Below are 23,869 nucleotides of genomic sequence, written 5' to 3' on the forward strand. Positions count from 1 at the left end.
GCAAGGATGGAGCGGGAAGGTCTGCGGCGCTGGGCGGCCAAGCTGGGGGTCTCCACGCCCGGAGTTATCAGGTGAACGGGGATGGGGAAAAGGGGGGGGGGTGCAGTTGGATGTCGCCGGACCGTAATCTCCCCCCCCACACACACTAGTAGCCCCAGGTGTGTTTTTTTTCTTGGCCGGGGATTATGGGCACTGTAGTCCATCGCCCCTGGAAGGCTTTGCATATTGGGGGGGGGGGGTTGCCTTATTCATTCCTACTTCGCCTCTGGTCCCTCGCTTCCTTTTGAAAGGTTTAGGAGAGAGAGAAGATAGACTGCCTCTGGCTATGGAGGTTTCCTTTAGCTGGGCTGGATGAATAATAAATTGGATGGATGGCCAAAATTAAAATAAATAAATAAAAATAGAAAGCTACAAAAGACATCTGAGCTCGTTCCGGAGGATGGAGCTTACCTCTGCAGCGATTCACCACCTAGCTGAGACGTGTCTTTTTCCTCTATTGGTTTAAAAAAAATAAGGCTTTTAATAATAATTAAAATTTAATAATAATAATAATAATAATAATAATAATAATAATAATAATAATAATAATAATAATAATAATAGTAAAGTTGGAAGGGACCTTGGAGGTCATCTAGTCCAACCCCCTGCCCAGGCAGGAAATCCTATACCATTTCAGACAAATGGCTGTCCAGTCTCTTCTTAAAAACTTCCAGTGTTGGAGCATTCACCGCTTCTGGAGGCAGGTTGTTCCACTGGTTAATTGTTCTAACTGTCAGGCCACACTTGGAATACTGCATCCAGTTTTGGTCACCATGATGTAAAAAAGATGCTGAGACTCTAGAAAGGGTACAGAGAAGAGCAACAAAGAGGATTAGGGGACTGGAGGCTAAAACATATAAGGAACGGTTGCTGTAATTGGGTATGTCTAGTTTAATGAAGAGAAGGACGAGGGGGGACATGATAGCAGTCTTCCAATATCTCAGGGGCTGCCCCAAAGAAGAGGGAGTCAAGCTATTTTCCAAGGCGCCTGAAGGCAGGACAAGAAGCAACGGATGGAAACTAAGCAAGGAGAGAAGCAATCTAGAACTAAGGAGAAACTTCCTGACAGTTGGAACAATTAACCAGTGGAACAACCTGCCTCCAGAAGCCGTTAATGCTCCAACACTGGAAGTTTTTAAGAAGAGACTGGACGGCCATTTGTCTGAAATGGTATAGGATTTCCTGCCTGAGCAGGTTGGACCAGATGACCTCCAAGGTCCCTTCCAACTTTATCATCATCATTATTATTATTGTTGTTGTTGTTGTTGTTGTTATTATTAATATTATTATTATTAATATTATTATTAATATTATTAATATTATTATTAATATTATTATTTATTATTATTATTATTATTATTCCTTCAGGTTGTTTCCTGAAAAAATGCAAATATGATTGCTTTTCCTTGACCTTCACCAATTGATATAATCTACATAGGGAGGATTATCTAATTGCTAAATATTAGATGTTGCAATTATATAGCTGTGATCATAAGAGCTAGGAAATGAGATGTCATTTCTTCTTTTGCCTTTCATACTGATAGCCTTTTTTTGTGTGTGTGTGGTTCTGCAGAAAAGCCGAGGAATACCTCCGACTTTCTGAAGTGAAGTGTACCCCCCTGCTAGCCCAGATGAGCCCCACAAGCAGCGCTGTGATCTGCCTGGACTTGGCTGCCACCTTCACGAGGAATCCTGTGGACAAAGTAAACATATATATACATATATATATCTTATCTGTTGGGTGAGGCACCCGGTCTACCAAATATAAATCAGTCTGTTCTGCATTTCGCTCCAATCTAGGAGCATGTTTTGTNGGCTCTTCCAACAAGCGGGATTGGCCTAGGGGAATTTTAGTGGGGTTTTAAGAGTAATTTTAATTGACATAGGCCACAGTAAATATTTCTTTTTAATTAGGTTTTAAACTGGGTATTTTTATTGTTGTATCTGTTTTATAAGGCTGTCAGCCGCCCTGAGTCCGTAAGGAGAAGGGCGGGATAAAAATTAAATAAATAATAAATAAATAAATAATAATAAAATAATAATGTGAATGCAAAGGAAGCTATATACTAAGGGGTTTGTTTGATATTGTATCCCATTCACTATCTGACAAAAAGAGTTTACTAGACAGGGCTATCGTTTTGCCAATTTCGATATTTGTCATAAACTTTGGGAGGCAACCAGTCTTAAACATAATTGAATAAAAGTCGGACAATCCACAGTCCTTTTGATGAATATAAAGATAGCAGAGGGGCTGCGGATAAGGGCAGAAATGATTTGGTGCCCATAAGCAATATAGAATTACCTTTTGTCAAATGGTGGCTTGTGGGCGACTAGATGCAGGTTTGGAAACGACTTTATTGTTGCTTTGTTTGTTTTTCCTTCAAAGAGTTATTTTGTGAAAGTCTCTGGCTTGAAGAGAGCCACTTACCAGTGCTACCTGAGATCTTTTGAAAGCCTGCTCGCTCTGCAATCCACCTTGGGCATCAGAGAGGTGGCCGTTCAATTCTCCTGTTTGGAAGCTGCAAACCTGGCGTCGAAAATCCTGCAGAGGTAGGACGTTTTGGAGGACCCTGTCTGCTGCTTGTTAACCGTAGCAAACCTGTCAGACTTGTGCACAGGATATATTTGACTAAATCCTTCATCCTCCTCAGCGCAAACAAGATCAGGAAGAGCTCTTGGAAAAATGATCCCTGAGCAAAGTAGATGAGCTAAAAGATGCGGTTGTCTCAAATGTTTCTGTGCTATATTGGGGAGGGGGGAATTCAGCCACCACAGCCAAGAACTTGTAAGATTAGATCTCAGCCAGGGGTCTCCAAACTGGGCAACTTTAAGACTAGTGGGGAATTAAGGATGTGAAAATCTGGGAGTTGAAGTCCACAAGTCTTGAAAGTTGCCAGGTTTGGAGACCCCTAGTCTAGACCTACAAAGTGGATTGTCTCTGGAGCTGATAATCCTCGGCCAATAATCTAACCTGTAATATAATTTAAAAAACATGAAGCCGTTTGCTCTATCTGCCATATCTAAAATTAGGAAAGAATAAGCAACAGAGACAATAAAAGGATTTTTCCTATTTTAACAGTGTACGGGTTCACACATAGCAAGATTTCATAGCTAATGATGAATTGAAACTCATATTGAATTAAAATTGTTGGAGCTTCAGTAAACAGGTTTGCCCTTTCAGGTACGAATCCAGCCTGCCAGAACTTCAACAGGTGGCTCTTGATTTGTCGAAACCCTTATTCACCACTGTGGCGTTGTTTACTGCTTGCAGGTAAGATTGGAAGAAATATTTTCCTTGGGTTGACTGTAGGGTGGGGAAAGTTGACATCTGCAGTTGGAAGAAAGAACGTTGATTATATCCCATGTTCTGATTTATGATGTGGGTTCCACAGAGATGGGAGTCCGATTGTGATCAAGATCAAGGGACAAATTATGGGACGTGATAGACTATTGTCGCCATGAACCAATTTTCTTCTAAAAATATACTGTAGGAGATGACCGGGCTGAGCCCGAAAGAGGGGTTAAACATGTTATAACTCATGAATCCTGCAAGAGATCTAGGTCCACCCCAGTTTGAATGACTTGCTTATCTCCTGCTCATTTTCCTTGATCGCTAGTTGGCCAGATTCTTGTAGAGAGCTTAAGCTTCCAATAAACCTTTATAATCATTTGAACTACCTGAATCTCCCACTTTCCCTAGCCCTTGACGTATACCAGTTAAGGGGATAGTTCTCATGGTCTGATTTCGATGGTGAAATTAATAACTACCCTATTTTTTAATCCCTGTAATTAATTTAGAAGCAAAATACACGAGAACTGTAGAGTTGGTTTATGGGTAGTCTCTAAGGTTCAAAGGGTCCACTGAAAATGTCTTGAAGACGGTAGGGTTTAACAGTCCAAATTATAGGACTTCCGTTCTCTTGTCCAGCCAAAGAGTCAATTATCGTGAATGATGGGAACTGTAGTGCATTCCTGAGCTTTTTGGTCCTGCTAAGGTCCATTGTCTAATGCCAGCTTCTAAGCAATCTTTCCACATGGAGGAGCCCTTCCCCCAAATATCACATCCCAGGGAATATTGAGGGAGGCAGTGGAGGGGGCTCAGCTACCTTTTGACATGTGGTTTGGTTCCAAAATACTTTTTGTCTAGCAAGGATTGTTGATTCACGGTCTGCTCTTAATTGTCAAAAAAGCAGACTCTTGAGAAAAAAAAGCAGAGCATTCATAGAACGATGCAAAAGAACCCAAAGGTAAAAAATATATACAATCTAAAAAAAACCATATTGTATAGAAGAGATGCTTTTCACTCGAAGCCTATCTAACTAACCGTTTTGTTTTGTTTTAAATGTCTGCTTGATTTCATACACTTGTCACTTGTTAGTGATGAGAAGCTGGTGGGACGTAAATTAGAACTGGGAGCTTGTAATGGAGAGATTTGACAGTAGCAGCCACTGTTACGCCAGTATAAGTTTTAAATCGTTGGGCAAAAGGATCTTTTCATGAATCAACTCTTTCTCATTGCAGATACTTGAAACTTAAGGTGGATAAAACCAAAATGGTGACCGTTTCTGGGGTGAAGAAAACCATATTTGACCGGCTCCACACCCAGTTAGAGAAGATTAGCCAACAAATCAACCGTATGACTTTTTTTTAATGCTTTTTTGTCTTGATTCGCTTCTGGCAACTTGTCAAAACCACATCCACTTTATTTTGTAAGCCTTTTGTTGGAAAACTATAGAACGCGAGGTGCCTGAATACAGGTAGTCCTTGCCTTATGACCAAAATTGCTGTTGCTAAATGAGACAGTTAAGTGAGCTTTGCCCCCGTTTTACAACCTTGCTTGCCACAGTTGTTAAGTGAATCACTGGAGGTGTTAAATTGGTCACACAGTTGGTCAGTGAATCTGGCTTCCCCCATTGACTTCGCTTGTCAGAAGGTCGCAAAAGGGGATCACATGATCCCCCTGGGACCCGTCATAAATACGAATCGGTTGCCAAACGTCTGAATTTTGATCATGTGACCACAGGGATTCTGCAATGGACTTCAGTGTGAAAAACAATTATGTCACTTTTTTCAGTGCTGCTGTGACTTCAAACGGTCCCTAAACAAGTGGCTGTATGTCAAGGATGTACTTTGAACTTTGCATGGCGGCCAAACTTAGCTACTATGATTTGTAAGCCGCGGCTGATTGAAGTGTGACCAAATTCAGCTTACTGGCTGCAAACCTTATTTGAACACGTGAGAATTCAGCTGTTTGTTTGACTCAAAAGTTCTTCCAAACTTTGAATCAACTATTTATGGCTAGTCTCAGTTGTAGACAGAAAGGAGAGCAAATAACTGGTTGGGTGACTTTGGACCAGTCTCCCTTTCTCATCCCAACCCACCTCATAAGATTGTTGTGGGGAAAAATAGGTGGCAAGTTATTAGGTGTGCTCACCACCTTAAGTTGACAATGTTCTGGACTTTGGTGTCCTGGGTTCCTACAAAGTACAAGCAGTTCCTTAGTTCAGTTTATCCCTTGTGGCTTATTCAATTGTATACAGCCATTCTTGGCCATTCAAAGACTGCCTCTAAACACAACGGTTATTTTCTTCTTAAGGAGAAGATGATTCATTGTCGGTGAAGCTTGAAGAACCTCAGAAATCCTTCCTTGAAGATCTGGCAAAGGGAGAAGGTAAGGGCAATCATGCTATTAGATGGACCTATTTATGGGCAGGTTCCTCCTCTAGGAAACACCTTTACCCTACTGCCCTCAAATAACTCCCAGCTTTCATAACCAGAACATGGAATTCCAGCCTGGTTTGAAATTCTGGATACTAATCTCCCAAATTCCAGAAGTCAATCAGATCGGAGAACGTGGCTCATATGCCTTTCTTCAGTGGCAGACAAATAAAGCATCAATCTCCCACCTGAATCACAGGTGTCATCCCCATCTCATAGTATAACCGTGTTGATTTAGTGCCCAGTTTGTTCATCTGAATCTATTCTAAACTGTATTTCAATACCAGCTGAAGGTGCCACAAAAAAAAAATTCTTAACAAACAAGGGGGCTCCATTAATTCTTATGTCATAAGAAAGCTGATTCTTAGAACCGTATGTATGCATGTTTGTACATATACATACACAATAACACACACATTTATATATATTATTTTTTCCTCATTAGTTCTGGAAGCAAAAGTCCCTCGTAAGCGTGCAAAACATGAAATTGAGCCTAAAGAAGATTACGAAGAATGGAAACGAAGAATCTTAGAAAATGCTGCAAAATCACAAAGAAACTGTGTGTGAGTGGACTTGTTCCTCCTGTGAGTGCAAACATTAGGCCAGTCTTTTGGCCTATGTCAGTCTGGAGAACTAGTCTGTTGGGAGAGGAAAAAAACCCTCTGAAAACTTGAATTCCTTGAATAGGCCGCTTTGAAGCCTAGATGGGACCTGCTTTTAAATGATTCAGCTCATTGATATTACAGCAAAATGTGAGCCCGGTTTTTGCGTTGATATGTCCCAATAACTCTTTTTAAGATTGGTCCCACACAGGTTTGATTATTTAATTTTTTTAACCATGACTTTTGTTCATTCCTCTCAGGAAGCATCAATAAAGTTTATTTGTGTTATAGTCTTCTGTTGTTTCATTCTATAAATCTAGATATCAACTTCTGAATTACAGTTTCGTTGCCTCAGTAATGATAGCCGAATCATAAATGAGTAGAGCAGGCAATTGGTTAATCATTTAAGTATGACTGGCTGGGGAATTCTGGGAGTTGAAGTCCACGTCTTAAAATGGCCAGGCTTGAGAAACACGGATTTAGATGGTGAAAAAAGAAATATGGGCATGTCAGCAAGACCTCAAACTGAATTTAAGACAAGAATTCTGCCACTATCCCAAAGTCGGATCAAATCAAGTTGCAAGGATCTGATTGAATCAATTCAGAAATTCAGTTCCATATTTCTATGGCTGAGGATTTTAAATTCTGTTTTTAATTCCCCCACCACCACCACTTACATTGTCAGCAATAACCTCTGTTCTGCTGGGGACAACTCATCAAATAATTTTTATTTTTATCCCTCATTTCCCACAAAAACCCCAAGCTGATACATATCCTGATGATGTCCCAGACAGTGGCAAATAACATCATCAATTTGTGGTGTTTTTTTTTAAAGTTTAGGAAAGTTAACCAAAAGAGAAATTATAAGTGAGTGTATAAAAGGTAACTAATTTTATTCATTTTTTTACATTTCTGTACCACCCATTTCCCTCAAAAGACGGACGCTAATCCCAATACAACATCTTGGCGAGTGTTCTTAAAGCTATTGATCACTACCCAAAAATTCTACTTTCAAAGCAAAAATACTGAATTTGGGAAATAACTATCGCAACGCCTGCAGAAACTACATTTTTGGCTTGAAGGTCAACCTCCCAATCATGACTTGACATTCTCAAAACCCTAGTGTCCTTAAAGATAAGACAACTAGTCCCCAGCAGAAAAAGCCATTCCTAATCACTAATGTGTAATTATGGAAACGAAAGCCTAAGAGGCATAATTCAAGCGGTTTTCCTACCCTCCCACCTCTTGCAAGTGACAAGTTGTAAGACAACCCAGTCAGGCTTCCGCTTGGTCAGTGGTAGGCAACCTTTTATGACTTGTGGACTTCATGCTGGCTCAGGAATTCTGGGAGTTGAAGTCCACAAGTCATAAAAGAGCCAAGGTTGCCTAGCCCTGCCCTTGGTGTAGGGAAGTCCCAAGGTGTCTTCTTAGGCTTGAGGGCGGCAACCTAAGCAGACTGCTGGATGTACAGTTGAGGAAGAGGAAGAAAGAAAACATGAAACTGGTGGAAATGGACCGGGGTCTATGACAACTTGCCACGGGGACAACTCGCTGCGGGAGAAGAGTTTCACTAATATCAAAGAAACGGTGGAATAGAATCATCAAAGGAGGGACGGAATGAAATGTGAGTGGCAAGAATTGAAATAAATGTTATTTATATAAACAAAAATGTAAATGTTCGTTTGTTCAAAATCTTAAATCTCCGAAAGTTCTTCACCGATTGCTTTGAAATTTTGATACAACGTTGCATTCGAATATGCGCATGTTTTTATATACATATACCTACTATTATATAGATGTCACACCTGTGACAGGTAAAACATGCTTTTTTGAAAAACAGCGCCATCTGTTGGATGTAAAAGCAACACTTTTCCATTTAACCAGACTGAGCCACAGCAACGCGTGGCCGAGTACAGCTAGTTTTAAATAATGAAATAGAATTGTTGAATTGGCCGCAGCGAGTTAGCGGTGGCAAGTTGTCCCGTCCCCAATGGGCTGAGTCCTAAAATCACCCAAGTCTCAGCTATTTTCAGCAGCTGGAGACTCAGATACGTTAGGGAATCTTCTCAACCTGTTGGCAGCTGTGACCGCGTGGAAGTGCTTCTGTGAAAAGAAAGAAGAAACGTGTTGGAAAAACAAAAAGACTCTTGCAAGATTTCTCCAGCGTTGGGATTGTACCTTCACAATAACACTCAACATCCATGCCGAGTTTTGAGATCCCTGCCCATCTGTCTGTTGTTTTTTACATACTCAACACTAGCTGGGACCTTAGAGCAGTTGTCTACTTGTCGCGTTCAGTATGCATTTTCTGCTAGATCAGGCTTATCCGTTGCTTAAAACTAGCTTGCTGGTAGATAAAATTGTTTGGATAAGCAAAGTATTGACGTAATTAAGAGAGAAAGAGGCATCATCGTCTGTCATGTTCACACCTAGCTTCTCCTGTACAAAAAATACTGTCATGAATGAAGGTAAATATATGTGTCCCAGGCAGTGGTGGGATTCAAATAGGTGAACAACCAGTTCTCTGTGTGGATGCCGCTTCCGGAAGTCCATTCCGGGCCTGGGCAACAAAAAAATTAGCTACCGGTTCTGCCAAAGTGGTGCAAACCAGCTGAATCCCACCACTGGTCCCAGGGTAAAGTTGCAGGATCCAATCTGAGCCCATCGCCAGGACCAAAGCTTTATTCTTCTAAGCTTCTGGTGACCAGCACAGATTGGATCCTGCAAAAAATTAGCGTCATCTGTAGTAAATGGGCAACCCGGACCTGTGCTCAGAAAAAGATAGGGGAGCGGTGTAGCATTTACCTTCCATTTCTTCTGGGCCATGTATCTCTGCAGAAGCATCTGAGACTTCAAGCGAACTTTGGACCGCTTCGCCTTGGCAGACAAGTTGGTCAACCACTCGTGTTTCAAGCAATTGGCTGCGCTTATTCTGCCACTGTGATAACAAGGCCGGAGAAAGGAGAAAAAGAACTTGTGAGGCGACAGGTTGCAAATACAGAACAGGCCATTAGACACACAGATTGTCCTCAACTTACAACAGTTCATTTAGTGACCAAAGTTATAACAGCACTAGGTGGGGAAAAGTGACTTGTGGCTGCTTTTCACACGATTGTTGCAGCAGCCCTGTGGTTGTGTAATCAAATCCAGATGCTTGGCAACTGTCATGTATTTGTGACGGTTGCAGCGTCCCGAGGTCACGTGATCCCCTTTTGCAACCGTCTGACAAGCCAAGTCAATGGGGAAGCCAGGTTCGTTTAATAACCACGATACTAACTTAACAATTGTGAATACACTTAATAACTGTGTCAAGAAAGGTTGTAAAATGGGGCAAAACTCACTTAACTGTGTTGGTTAGCAACAGAAATTTTGGGCTCAATTGTGATCATAAGCCGAGGACTTCCTGTACACACATTAGTCTGAACTGTACATCTTAAGCCACGATTTATAGAATAAGCATGATGGCTTGGGTGCAGAAAACTCACTTCATTAATCAGGCTGGATATGTGTGTAGTGGAGAGACAGAAAGATCTGGGATAAGACACCATAGCAAGTTTTATACCTCTTTTCCTTTATTAGAAGTCTGGATACAAAGTCTTTGGCCTCTTCGGACACTTGTTCAAATGCTTCTGCATCAAAATCCCAGTTGCAGTTGATTATGTAATTCATGGTCTCTGCATCAGTTTCTCCAAGGAAAGGCGACAAGCCACTGACCCTAAAATAAGAAAGAAGAGGTTGCTTGAGGTGTGCAGATAAGACACAATTTGGAGGCCAGAGCTCTAACTGCGAGGGAAGAGGGCCAAAATGCAATTCTGGGAGGAAAATGTCTTTAAGGTGAAGATGTCTTCATGAGGAGCTCATCTCTTGAGGACTACCTTGTCTCAATCGGGCCATTTTCTTGTCCAAGATGGGAACGTTGGCCAGCTTTCATGGCCAGGCAAGATAAGCCAAGTGCTGCCAGTGTTGAGACAAGGGACAATCTGCGCCAGCCGTACACATCCTAAATAAAAGCATGCATGTTGACTGGAACCAGAACCATGATCTACTACGAGCCGCACTCCTCCCAAAATTAGTAGAATTGGAAGTTCCATCCTGAATTGGCGCCAGATAAGGGTCAACAGAATTCAGGAGGGGATGGACTTACACGGTTTGTGGGAACGTAACGACTCTAGGCTGTTGACTCTCTTAACGCAGCCCCTCCCTGCTCTTCCACAAACATGGCTCATCATGTTCTGGTAGAACTTAAATACTCTACCCAAAACCTAGCCACATGAGCTACAATAAACGGCAATGCATGTATGGGCAGCATCTAGCTATCGGCCAAGACGAAACAATCAAAATGAATCTAGAAAGAATATATGCAGAACTGATTTGAATCACAGGTTAAATTCTTCCCCGCCTTTAACACAAGAGATGTTCCCTTTATTCAGCTTATGCGTACTTCAAACTTTTTTTCTTGCCAACCATCATGTCAGAGGAAACCAAACCATCTTCTGCAATTCTGGCCCTCTAAACCAGGGGTGTCAGACTGCCGGCCCGCGGGCCGGATGCATCATAGCGAAACCGCGCCCGCCCCATTGCCAGCAATGGCAAAAAAAGTCATGTGACGTTGCAAGTTTGACACTCCTGCTCTAAACTGTTGCATCCTGGTCTTCCCTACTGAGTAGTTGATTGACGATGCTCCGTTTCCCTTCCCTTCCCATGGAAAAAAAAAAACCAGGGTTTACTCACAGCATGTATGCTATGATGCCTACGCTCCACATGTCCGTTGGGAATGACACAAAATCATAGTTGACCACTTCGGGAGCCAAAAATTCGGGCGTGCCAAAATTGACTTTCAGCTTCTCCCGAGGCTTGTACCTTTAGCAAAGATGAGAAAGGGAGACAGAGGGGTGGGGGCTGAGTGTAGAGAAGCGGTGGGTAGAGAATGAGCTTATAGCAAGAGAGGCATCGGTGTGCAAAGATATTGTGATCGCTGTCGTGTTCTAGTCTAGTAAGAAGGCCCTTTGAGCGAAAGCTCGGTCACCAAGGCAATGGGTGGCATTTTAGTGAACCTCCAAAGGAGATCTCAAAATATTTATAGTCTACAAGGGGAGATGCTGAAGGAATAAAGAAAACATCAACGAAGCATAAAGAGGAGGAGAGACTTACCTCCTTGCTAGTCCAAAATCAATGATTTTAATCTGGTTTCCATTGTGATTCACACAGAGTATATTCTCGGGCTGCCAAAGAAGACAGAGAATAAGCTTAAGCCCATCTTTAGAGCCTTTTTTCAGAATTCATTTTTACTAGACAACAGCCTGAGGTACGACGAGGGGATTCAAGTGGTGAGATGCAGCTTGATTTCTCTGTTAGAAAACTCTCCGTCCAGCCCCCGCTCCTCAGCCCAATCTACTTCTCAGGGCTGTTGTGAGCAGACAATGTCACACTCTTTCCCCTGTTTAAACAGGGCAGAGACAGCTTGCCAGAGTTAGTTTAACGTTGGTTGATTTTCCTGCTCTTGCACGGTGAGTAACCTGCGTGCAGTTTGCCCTCATGGGATATCACTTTGCAAATGTTCCCTGCCCTGGGTGTAAGGCGACGAGTAGTCCTGGACTTACAACCACAGTTGGAAGCAGAACTTTGATCGCTAAGTGGTGCCATGATAATTAAGCGAATCACACAGATCTTGAGCAAAATCAGTCCCCTGGGAAGGTTGCAAATGAGGATCCCATGACCTCAGGGAAACTGCAACCATTGTAAATACATATCAGTTGCCAAGCACCCAAATTTTGATCATGTGACCATGAAGGGGGAGGGTTTGCAATGGTCGTTAAGTACAAGGACCAGTCATAAGTCCCGTTTTGAGGGCCGTCAAATCAAAATCAATTTATGATTACACCTGAAGGCCAACACATAAATTAAACATTCAAATAAAACTAAACTAAACAGACCCAACCCAAGAAGACATAGCAATATAAGTCCCGTTTTGAGGGCCGTCATAATTTCAAACAGCCATTAAACAAATGGGTTATAAGTTGAGGACTAACCTGTCCACTGGTGGTAGGTTCCAAACTTACCTTCAGGTCAAGATGAAGGATGTACTGTTGGTGAAGGTAGTAGATTCCTTCACATATTTGTTTGGTAAACAAGATAGCATCCAACTCGGTAAGATTGTAGTTTTCATCTATGATCCGGTCAAATAACTCACCACCATCGACACTGGCAGAACAACAAAAGGCAGTGTTGAACAAGGACAATTATTATGGAGGTGGACAACTATATGTGTCCCCTGTCTCCATGCGCTCCCCAAAAACCTTGGCAGTGGCAACCCTTCCCCCCGTGTCATACATCACCACTGACTTGTAATTTTTAATTGCAATAGAAAGAGGACATTCATCCAGGACAAACACAATGGACGCCATCCCAGAGATGTCAAAGCAAGTTACATTTAAGGTGGTCCAATCCAGTCTACATCTTTATTCTGATTCTAGCTTTTGTTTTAATGCATCTTCCAGGACGGTAAGAAATCTGCAACGTCACCGGCTTGTTAGCACAGCTAATTTACATCAGAGGGTACCAACTCACTATTCCATGATTAAGGTGAGGTTGTGCTTGCTCTCAAAAGCATCATAGAGTTGAATTAGGTTCACGTGATTTAACTGGTTCATGATGTTTATCTCATTCTTCACTTCTTCCTGAAACATTAATGAAATGTATTATTAGCAATACTGACAGAAAGAAAAGGGAGGATGTAGAGATCTGTGCTATCCCCCAGCAATTTTTCTGCTACTGTATGGTATATTTTAGACTAGTGTTTCTCAACCTTCGCTGCCTGAGATGTGTGGACTTCAACATGCTGGCTGGGGAATTCTGGAAGTTGACGTCCACCCATCTTCAAGTTGCTAAGGTTGAGAAACATTGTAATGAAAAGAAGAACTAGGGGTGACATAGCAGTATTCCAAATATTTGAGAGGCTGCCACAAAGAGGAAGGGGTCAAGCTATTCTCCAAAGCACCTGAAGGCAGGACAAGAAGCAACGGATGGAAACCAATCAAGGAGAGAACCAACCTGGAACTAAGGAGAAATTTCCTGACAGCAAGAACAATTAATCACTGGAAAGACTTGTCTCCAGAAGTTGTGGGTACTCCATCACTGGAGGTTTTTAAGAAGAGATTGATCAGCCATTTGTCTGAAATGGTTTCCTGCTTGAGCAGGGAGTCAGACTAGAAGACCTCCAGGGTCCCTTTCAATTGTATTATACTGTTATTCTGTTAAATTAATCAAGATACACTTCAGAAAAGTCTGTCTACCATGGTCATTTTATTTACCAGATCCATTTAGAGCCCAAGGTTACACCAGGGTGCCAGAGTAAAGAGTCGAGACCTATCTTAATTTTATTATTTTCAAATTCAAATCTGGCTGAAACATAAAAGACAGTATAACTTGATGGGAAAGACCCCAAGTTGGCATAATCAACATTTAGATATAAAGAGCCATGGTGGCACAGTGGTTAGAATGCAGAATTGCAGGCTAATTCTGCCAACTGCCGGCAGTTCGATTCAACCTTCCATCTTTCCGCGGTCAGTAAAATGAGGACCCAGATGGTTGGGGGCAATAGGCTGACTCTGTAAACCACTTAGAGAGGGTTGTAAAGCACTATAGGAAGCGGTATATAAGTCTAAGTGCTATTGCTATTGCTAAAGAAAAGCTAGCAAGGCAAAACAAGAACCTGGTGAGAACTGAGAATGTAAGAACAAAGAAATACAGAGAAGGTGCATACACACACAAACAAATACATGTAAGTCTATCTCTAACTATATCTATCTATCATTATCAGCCAGGAGAATCAATCCAACGCAAAATGAATGCTTCTCAATTGCAGTGAGATTGGTGGCCAACACATTTAATAAATAAAATAAAGTTATGGTCTTCAATCTACCACCCAGCGTAGATTAATAGAGGTAACCTGCTCCTAATCCAACACCTTAACCCAGGGGTAGGCAACCTTGGCTCTTTTATGACTCGTGGACTTCAACTCCCAGAATTCCTGAGCCAGCCAAGCTGGCTCAGGAATTCTGGGAGTTGAAGTCCACGAGTCATAAAAGAGCCAAGGTTGCCTACCCCTGCCTTAACCCATGGACTACACGCTGCTTCTTATATCTAGCTATCTAATTACGACAGATCTTGCTTTACAGAGAAAACACTGACTGAAATAGGAATTTTTATCCTGGTCTTTTGCTTCTTTCTTTTTTAATTTTTAAGAGCTATCATTACCCATTCTTTTGCTAATTTCACTTTGATGATCTTGGCGGCCAGACAGAGTCCCGTGGACTTTTCCGTGCACTTGTGGACTTGACCAAAACGCCCCCTGTTGAAAGATGGAGAACACAAAGTGATGAAACCCACAAGGAAAACAACTCGGGGAGGGGGGGGCTGCCAACGCCTCCAGAGACCAACTATTCTTATCGTCAATTAAAAATAACCTGGTACAAAGCGAACGGAATCAAGAGGTCAGGAGTCTAAAAGCTCTTCTTTCTCCCAGCTTAGGAAAGGATTAAGCTTGATCTTTCCAGCCAGTTGTTCAGTGCTTATGTTAAAAATCTTACTCCACAGTTGTATTCTTTCATTGTGGAGCAAAATACGACAACCTGGAGATGGTCTGCGGCGGGTTCTATAGTTGTTCATGCTTCGCCGGTTGTACTTGAGCAATGAATAACCGAAAAAAGGGAATAATTTTGAGCTTCGCTGATCACCTTCTAAATGAGGCCAAAGCCAACGAGGAGAATTAGGCAGTCTCTATCCCAAGTTACAATTTCTAAGGGATGGGAAAAATCAGTACTATAATGACATTAAAATTGTACAAGTGTCATGGTGATCTTCTATAAATCCATTTGGAAGTGTCTGATCACCAGAAACGCATTCCTATGCAACTGTGCAAGGCAGAATCAGCAAAAAAAAGCTTAGATTCGGGCAAAAACAAGAGTTTTTTGGTGTCTTACAAACAGACCAGTTTACTGTTCGATACGTTGCTTGTGAACTTCATCAGATATCCCCGAATACAGCCCTGAAAAAGACGTATTTAGGCCCCAAATGTATACAAGTGGTTACTTTCCTAAGGTCAAAAATGTGAAGCCAGTACGGGTAATCCTCTTTTACAAGGAAGTATGTGCTGAGATTGCCAAATGGAAATTTATGATATTAATCTTCCATCCATTAGAAGAAAACTATGGCAGCACAGGTGGCCTGTCTCTCTTCTCCAAGCTACCCAAGAAAGTGTCATGAGATCAAAGCAAAGGTTTCTCCTGAACGTTTCTTCCAGCATCAGGTTTCTACCATCCCTCCAGTATATATTTGTGAGGTCGTTTTGCCAAGGAGATTTCAACACACAGCAAGATCTGCTCTGGTGTGGAATGGACAACTGCAGAGGCTTCATCCCAACCTCTACAACTTCATATCTCTGTTTCAAGTCTTCAGAATGAGCAAGACTTTCACCCAACCAATACGGGCTGAATTGGTGCAATATATACAGGTTTAGTTGTTGAAAGATTTTCAGATTTTGCACCATACCTTGAGTTTCCCACCCTAACACACAAAAAAAGTTGGATTTGTTATGCAATAGCCCATGTTAAGCCTAGCCATAGCAAATTCAAGTAGCTTATGTCAAGCTTAACCAAGTTTAGCATCTTGCAATTGCTAGAACTTTCACTCGCCTGGTTAAGTATATTATTTAAGCACTTCCTTTGAAACATTTTTTATATTCCATGAATGTAGGTGCTGGGACCTTCACTGAACTAGCTAACATGTGCAAAAACAGTCCTTGCAAAACTACCAGTGTAAGGACAATACTGAATATGTGATGGCCTTACAGCAGACTTTAAAAATAAATCAGCCCTTCAATATAATACTGATATTTATTTATACAACTGGAGGATAAGGAATTATTTCCAAGGTAGTCTGATCACGTTATAACGAAACTTACCCTCCCAACACTTCATGGTGGTTAACAGTGTATAAAGTGGTTAACTCAGTTTGTTTGATGCTCACAATGCGATGCTCAAAAGGAGCTGGAGGAGGAGGGCTGTCATCTGAAGAAGAAGCAGAGGAACATAATAGTAATAATAATAATAATAATAATAATAATAATAATAATAATAATAATAATAATAATAATAATAATAATAATAATAATAATAATAATAATAACAATATGCTATAAATTATAAATTTGCAATTTTCATTTGAAGGTATATAGAATAGAATAATTCTATTCTATTCTAAATACCTGCAAATGAAAAATGTGAATTTACTGTATAATTTATAGCCTATTGTTATGAGTGAACCAAGTTGCTGGAGTTTATCAAATAACTAGGTTTGTTTGTTTTTTAACCACATTACAAGTTGTGATTTTTTTTAAAAAAAAACAACTAATTATTTGATAAATCCTAGCAGCTTTCTTCACTCATAACAATAGGCTATAAATTATACATTCGCAATTTTCATTTGCAGGTATATCCGTTGCATTAAATGGTAACGTGGTTTTATTTTGGTTTAGTATATTGTACAGATCCGGCAAGTGTGCTTATAAAACAAACCATGGCTTACGCTATATACAGTAAATTCAGGCCTCACATCAAGGCGAACATTTTTCTAAGCTAGTTTTTGCCTGAGTGTGCTTTGCTTTTTCCTTTTCCATTTTCTGGAGGAGCATTCGATCATACCTATCAAGGTCTTCTCCAAACACAACTTCACCCATTCACCAGCTGGGATCATCTGCTCTGCAACCAAGCTTCTGAAGCAAAAGATACCTTAAAACCAAAGGAGTTGGAGAGGGCTCTATAGGCCACATGGTCCACCCCCTGTTCTGGGTGCAAAATTTTGGATTTGTAAGTAGATGCAACCCAAGAGAGAACGTGCAACTGGTCCAGAAGCGGTTACTTACCAATGACCGTCTCTTCCCCTTTGGTGGCTCCTACGAACGGAGTAATCTCTGAAACTTTATCTGCTCCCTGTCGGGATCTGCTTTCTCTTCTCACTAAAGAAACTCTCCGTGGTTCCACCATGTCTGTTTTGACGTCTTTGATTGCCTGTGCCATCTCCTTGGGACCTGTTCCTGAGGCTCCTAGATCTTCAGCAAAGTCCTTTGGAGTGGAACTGGGAGAAGGGAGAGTCTTGCGTTGACTTTCTCCATTGTCTTCAGCCTTTGGAAGTGGTGCTGGTGAAGTAGGACCTGACAGTTTAGGAATCTGCTCGCTCCTCTTGTTGGGAGAATGGGCTCCTGTCAGTTCTTGTGTGGGCTCAGTCCTGCTGTCCTTTGAGGGCACCTTGGTTTTAGAAGGTCCCTGCAAATGCTTACTTCCTTCACCTACTGGCCGCAGGGAAAGCGGAGCCAACCCTCCATCATGTCTACCTCCAACACTTCCTTCTTTGCTTCTCAAAGCCTTGTCTGGAGCATCGTTCACCCGTGCAATGACTGAAGGCCTGCAAAAGAAATCCAGTTTAGATCTTTCCTTGTAGCTTTTGAATTTAATTTAATCAAGATTTTACCCAGTCACTTCAGGAAGGCATGGACTCGGGAAGAGCTTTTCTTGAGTTGGCAGGCTTCAAAAGCGTCATCCTTCAGCCCCATTCTCTACACTGACCAAGGCTAGTTAGTGATGCTTGGAATTATGTTCCAACATCTGGAGTACACCTGGCTGAGGAAGGCCAACAGAGATCATACAGCTGTCTTGCATGTCTCCCAGATCTGCTCGTGGATATGGACATGACGACAAAAGAGCTCCATGATCTTTTTCATCCTACACTGACTACTCTAACTGAAGCAGCTCTCCAATCCCTTAAGTCATGTCCAGCCATGACAACTTTGGACTTCAACTCCCAGAATCCCCCAGCCACGGGGCTGAACAACTAGTGAGTGGAGCCATGAACAAAGGTGGTTGATACCCTCTTTTTTTTTTTTTACCACTGCTTCTTTACCAAGCAGCAGACCAATGGGAAGGAACCGCTTCGGTCTCACCAAAGATCCGAAATGATCTCTGATGTACCCTATAAATATTGAAATCTGATTTATTGCAGATTGCTAGCATCCCTCTTCTCTGAACCTTGCTATTCTTCCCGGCGAAGAGAATATTAAGCAGACTTAACTACTGGATGGGGTGTTTCATAGTGCTTAAGTCTGCTTAATTCTGTACTCTCTTCCCCTGGAGGAAAAACGCTACAGTATTTGTAAAAATGCTGGCTGTGGAATTCTGGGAGTTGAAGTCCACATGCCTTAAAATTGTCAAGGTTGAGAAACACTGTGTAAAATAGAGATGGATTTTTTGCAGGACTTTCAGTTCTACTGCATTGGGGTTTTTTTTTGTCTGTTGATGCCCCCTAGTGGACATTTTCTCTGTATCAAAGATAATCAATTGAGCTAGCTGCTGCTAGCTTTTTATTGAGTCAAGACCATCCAATTTGGATCTATCCTCAAAGTCGATACTTTTTTCACACGTCTGCCACCTTTGCACCTTCACAAATGGCAGCCTGGACAATCCTCACCTCAGGGTCACCCTAAATCTTACCATATCTCAGATCTTGTTGAGATTTCATCCATTTCTCCTTAAGAGTCTTCAACTCCATTCTTGAAGCTACCTTGAGACTCCCAACTTTGGGGAAAAAGTGAACTAGGAAAAAAAAAAGGTTTTCCCTCCCTAACTACAATTATTCTTTTTTTTCTAAAGATGATAACATATGTATTTCCGCTTGGCCAGCTTTGCAGAATTCTGTTTTTAGCAACATACCTCGTGTAAGTCCTAAGGTCCAAAAGACGAGATGCTGCTGAGCTGAACTATAGCTAAAACATATTGCAAAGGAGCAGTGTAAGGTGCTAATTTGGCAAGCACAGGGGATGCTGTTTGTCAGGAATCAGGATAAAGCAGGTACTGATATAGTCCTTGTCAGTAAGATTGTTCAGACACTCCCAGTGGAGGGAATACTTAATGCTAAATCTGGATTCAAAGAGATACTCACTGTATTCCTTGGGACTGCTGAATCCCATGATATCATAAGATGGAACTGATTTAAAAAGCCCTTATGTGGAAATTTAGATGCAACTTATTTTCATGTGTGGTGGACTTGTAGGGCGGTTAAAGCATTTTGGATAAAGATATGGTGGAATATTCAAAATATTTTTAAGAAAAAGATAAAGTTTAAACCTCAGTTATTTTTGTTGGGCATTATGGAAAATTTGGATAAAAAAGAAATGGGATTGATGTTGAATTTGATAACTGCTGCAAGATTACTAGTAGCCCAACGTTGGAAAACGGAAACAAACGGGTGATATCTTCTAACCCGTAAATTTCAAAGTTTAAATCGTCTTTACCGATTCTAAAGTCGGATACACTTCCTAATAAGTGTTCTTTCTATATAGAACCACACCTCTTCTACCTATCTAATATAACTCTTAAAATATGGAACTAAAAAGTTTCATTTGGTTTTTGAGTAAATTTTAGATTGTTAATGTAGTTGGTTGTTTTTTTTAATTAGTAATAATAATGTTTAATATGTTTGTTTAGAAGAGAGCTAAAGGATGTTATAGAATTGTTAACTTAAGGGTGATATAATTTAAGACAGAGTATAATTATTGTATTGTTAACCCTGTGTGTGGCTCTGGGAAGTCGAGTGGGGGAGGGAGGGGGGTGGGGGAGGGTGGATTTTGGGGAGGAGGGGAGTTATATTGTAAAACTTTTAAAAATTTTCAATTAAAAAAAAAAAAAAAGCCCTTATGGAATCACAGAATTGTAGAGTCAGAAGAAATCGTAGAATCATCTAGTAGTGGCCCAGTGGTTAGAAGGCAGTATTGCAGGCTAACTCTGCCCACTGTCAGGAGTTCGATCCTGACCGGCTCAAGGTTGACTCAGCCTTCCATCTTTCAGAGGTTGGTCAAATGAGGACCCAGATTGCTGGGGGTAATAAGCTGATTCTATATACCGCTTAGAGATGGCTGTAAAGCACCGTGACGTGGTCTATAAGTCTAAGCGGTAGTGCAAAATGCAGGAAAGCCAATTTAATGATCCTTAAGAGATTATTCAATTGCTGCTTCTTAAAGACCTCCGGAGACAGAGAACCTATAACATTTGTAGTTGGAGCTACAGCTTGGTCCTCAGGAAGTTTTTCCTTACATTCAATAAAATAATTTATATTTACTCAGCATCCAGTTAATTTCATAACAATTGCTACCGTGGGAGGGGGGATCCTGGTTCCTAGCTAGCTTATCTAGCTTTAAACCAGCTTTCCTTCAAAGGAAAACAACCAATGGAGGTTGCACATTTATAGACAGTGGACCACCGAATGCTGTGCATGCTGAAGTACCCATAAAAACTACTGCTTTTAAGCTGTCCCTGTCACCTTGCCAGAAATACCATGGTGGGGACTGTGGAAAGCATGAAGCCGGGTGAGACCCACCTTCGTTCTAACAGAGTTTTCTTTCTCCGAATCCAAGAGAAGAACACTAGGAACTGCCAATTACCTTGTCCTTATAACTTCACAGTCAGGCTTTGAGGTAGAAGACACAGCTTCCCCAGCAGGAGTGTCAAGTCCACTTTTTTCTCCTCGCTTCCATTTTGGAGTCTCCTGTTTCTGGGGAGATTTTTCTTTATCCCTATTTTGGGTCTCCGTCAGATTGCCACCGCTTGGGCAGAAAAGGCCATCCTTCTGGACAATGTTCCCTGTTTCTTTTTGTCTTGGACAATCCTTGGAGCCATTCGTCCATCCCAAAGGGTCTGTTGGTTCAAGCTGGGCCATCTTCTCTGCAGCACATGGTCTGGAGCCCTCCTTGGAAAGGACCACACTGGCCAAGTTTACCTTTTCACGTGGTCTGTGCTGCTCACCCAACTTGGTCCCCTTTTGGCTTTCTACAAAAAATATTTTCAGAGGGAAAAGTTAATGCTGGAGAACATTGACAAGGCCCACGTTGCAGAGACAACTGCAAGAACTTAGAACTAATTGAGTAAAATACTCCTCATAATATGTTTATTTATTCAGCATATGGCATCTCATAATGTATAATTCAGCGTGCCTGGCTGAGAAATTCTGGGAGTTGAAGTCCACAAGTCATAAAAGGGCCAAGTTTGAAGACCCCTGATATAATTCATGCAACAAGGAGTCACCAGGCATTAAATAGTTTGCAATTCAGTACATTATGAACATTTAGCTGTAAGATGCGAGCTGTTACATGGAGCCACACTGTGACTGTATGTGTTTGGGTACTGCTTTCTCTGTGAATAGAATAATTACATTAACGTGGGTTTACAACGTGGGTTGATGTGCGAACCCAAACACATGCAGTTTACAATTTTATGAAAGCAGCGTAGAGAGCTGAACCTTACCTTAAATCAGAGATAGGCAAACTGGAGTTTGGACATCAACTTCCATAATCCCCAACTAGTAGGGTCAATAAGAAATGAGGACACCAGTAATCTGAAGCATCTGAAAGGCACCAGGTTGCCTTCTCTGGCCTTAAGTTAAACCACCCTATTAATTTATTCTCACACATTAAAGAGTCTGCCTCAACATCACTTAACAACAAGTATCTATATTTATTAATACCTTCCAAAGAATCCTTGCTTTCTGTCTGTGTTCCTTGCTTGGGAGTTGCATGCTTTCCTTTTGAACCCTTGTCTTCTGGCTTATCTTTAGTCTAGAAAAGTCAAAGAAAACCCGCAAGGTCAATTTATACGCATTTCTTACAAAAATGAAAAGACAGTGCCCGCTCATTGCACAGGGAATCAAAGAAAATGGAAGTTCCAGTATTCCACTATTTCCAGCTACTGTTTCTTCTTGTCTGTTTGCAGACAGAGGTGAGAGGTTAGATAGATTGAATTATGGGACTCGAGAGATGCTTAACATCTTCAACAATGTGAAAGTCAAAGAACTAACATCCATATCTCTAGTTTCCTCCATTCTTTGCTCTTGCTCATCTGTATCATCTGTCCCAGACACGCCAATCAATGGTTCCAATCAGGGCTGTGTCTTGTATTGTGAGATCTCCTGAACATCTGTGACCTGAAACTCATTTCAGAGCTCAACAAATCACAACATTGTCCCAACCTGATTGGTAGAACGTCCATTCCAGAAGCCCTTGTGATGACATGCTCAGATTAGCAACGTACTTGTCCTTAACCATGTGATTTTGGGGGAAAATTAAGTCTTAGGTCCTAGATCCACAACAGGAGACATTCCATCCTCATGTTCATTATCTTTTTCTGGGGAATCAACCTTGCTAACTGTTAAGCTACTGGTCTATGGGACACCATGGCTGCGTGTTTCATGAGTTTAGTTTGCTCGATCCTGTTACTTACCACTCCTTATTTGGATTTTGCGGCTTGCAGTCCATAAAATATATTGCTAATTAGCATTTCCCCAAACCCCACTCTTCAACCATTCCCCCAGCTATTTCAAAATAAGATGATTAAACTCTCAAAAAACAGCACACGCTATTTTGAACTTGATGTTTATTTACTTCATTGGACTCAACTTGAGCAAGAAGGGATAGTCTCAGGAGATTCTGGATGTTTATGCATTTGAATTTAGTATCTTGGCTTGTTTGGCTCCAGCTTATCTATGCCTTTTTTTGAGTGATGAGAGATCTATCACACCATATGGCAGAAGGAGACATATCTCATGGAACCTTTCTGAAGCTTTTCTCCATCAATTGATAAAAAGCACGCATTCAAAACAAGGCCACTAATGGCAAACCTAAGATTTGTAAGCGCGTTGGTTTATTTCACTTGAATTTTTTTTTCCCCCTATCAAAAAGTGAACAAGCTAATGCAAATAAAGCTCTGGCTGAATGTAGCTTGTCTGAGGAATCTACAATCCTCTGCAGAACCCTCCGAAAAAGCACGTTAGGAAATGATGGAATGAGGACGGGCCATCACTTCTATGGGAAATTATACTGAACTGTTTATTTATTTACTTGTTCAATTTCTGAAGGGTCCTTGGTGGTCTCTGAGCTTGGTTGTTTTCTTGCAGACATCTCATTACCCAAACTAGGTAGTATCATCAGTGCTAGAAGAGAGTGGGGTTTGTTCTCTGTTTATATATAAGTGGCTTGCCCAGTCAATGTTGGTGCAAGTGTTCTTAGTGGTTCCTTAGTGGTGCTAGCACTGATGATGTTACCTAGTTTGGGTAATGAAATGTCTGCAAGAAAACAAGCAAGTTCAGAGAACACCAAGGACCCCAAGGTTGTCCTCCTCCTCCTCCTCCTCCTCCTCCTCCTCCTCCTCCTCCCTGCAAATCCCCTCTCTTCTAGCACTGATGATGTTACCTAGTTTGGGTAATAAAATGTCTGCAAGAAAACAAGCAAGTTCAGAGAACACCAAGGACCCCAAGGTTGTCCTCCTCCTCCTCCTCCTCCTCCCTGCAAATCCCCTCTCTTCTAGCACTGATGATGTTACCTAGTTTGGGTAATGAAATGTCTGCAAGAAAACAAGCAAGTTCAGAGAACACCAAGGACCCCAAGGTTGTCCTCCTCCTCCTCCTCCTCCTCC

The 23,869-nt window shown here is 41.5% G+C and overlaps 2 protein-coding genes across 2 annotated transcripts in view; one reads left to right on the forward strand and one right to left on the reverse strand.

Moving 5' to 3' along the window:
* On the forward strand, positions 1 to 6,572 carry ORC6 (origin recognition complex subunit 6). The gene is made up of 7 exons (XM_015818964.1): positions 1 to 71; positions 1,613 to 1,742; positions 2,426 to 2,589; positions 3,221 to 3,310; positions 4,561 to 4,673; positions 5,636 to 5,710; positions 6,203 to 6,572. The coding sequence occupies exons 1-7, from the start codon at positions 7 to 9 to the stop codon at positions 6,322 to 6,324; spliced, it is 759 nt and encodes a 252-aa protein (XP_015674450.1). The 5' UTR covers positions 1 to 6; the 3' UTR covers positions 6,325 to 6,572.
* A 1,724-nt stretch (positions 6,573 to 8,296) lies between these two features.
* Positions 8,297 to 23,869, reverse strand: part of MYLK3 (myosin light chain kinase 3) — a 17,743-nt gene continuing 2,170 nt past the window's right edge. The window contains exons 2-11 of the mRNA XM_029284685.1: positions 21,927 to 22,017; positions 16,321 to 16,426; positions 14,616 to 14,709; positions 12,927 to 13,036; positions 12,419 to 12,560; positions 11,511 to 11,581; positions 11,091 to 11,219; positions 9,922 to 10,074; positions 9,165 to 9,297; positions 8,297 to 8,462 (exon numbers count right to left, since the gene is read on the reverse strand). Coding sequence (XP_029140518.1) covers positions 8,379 to 8,462; positions 9,165 to 9,297; positions 9,922 to 10,074; positions 11,091 to 11,219; positions 11,511 to 11,581; positions 12,419 to 12,560; positions 12,927 to 13,036; positions 14,616 to 14,709; positions 16,321 to 16,426; positions 21,927 to 22,017 — 1,113 coding nt within the window. The 3' untranslated portion in view covers positions 8,297 to 8,378. The remainder of the gene's footprint in view (positions 8,463 to 9,164; positions 9,298 to 9,921; positions 10,075 to 11,090; positions 11,220 to 11,510; positions 11,582 to 12,418; positions 12,561 to 12,926; positions 13,037 to 14,615; positions 14,710 to 16,320; positions 16,427 to 21,926; positions 22,018 to 23,869) is intronic.

This window comes from Protobothrops mucrosquamatus, unplaced genomic scaffold (assembly GCF_001527695.2).
Source record: "Protobothrops mucrosquamatus isolate PMUCROS unplaced genomic scaffold, P.Mucros_1.0 scaffold827, whole genome shotgun sequence".
NCBI lineage: Eukaryota > Metazoa > Chordata > Lepidosauria > Squamata > Viperidae > Protobothrops > Protobothrops mucrosquamatus.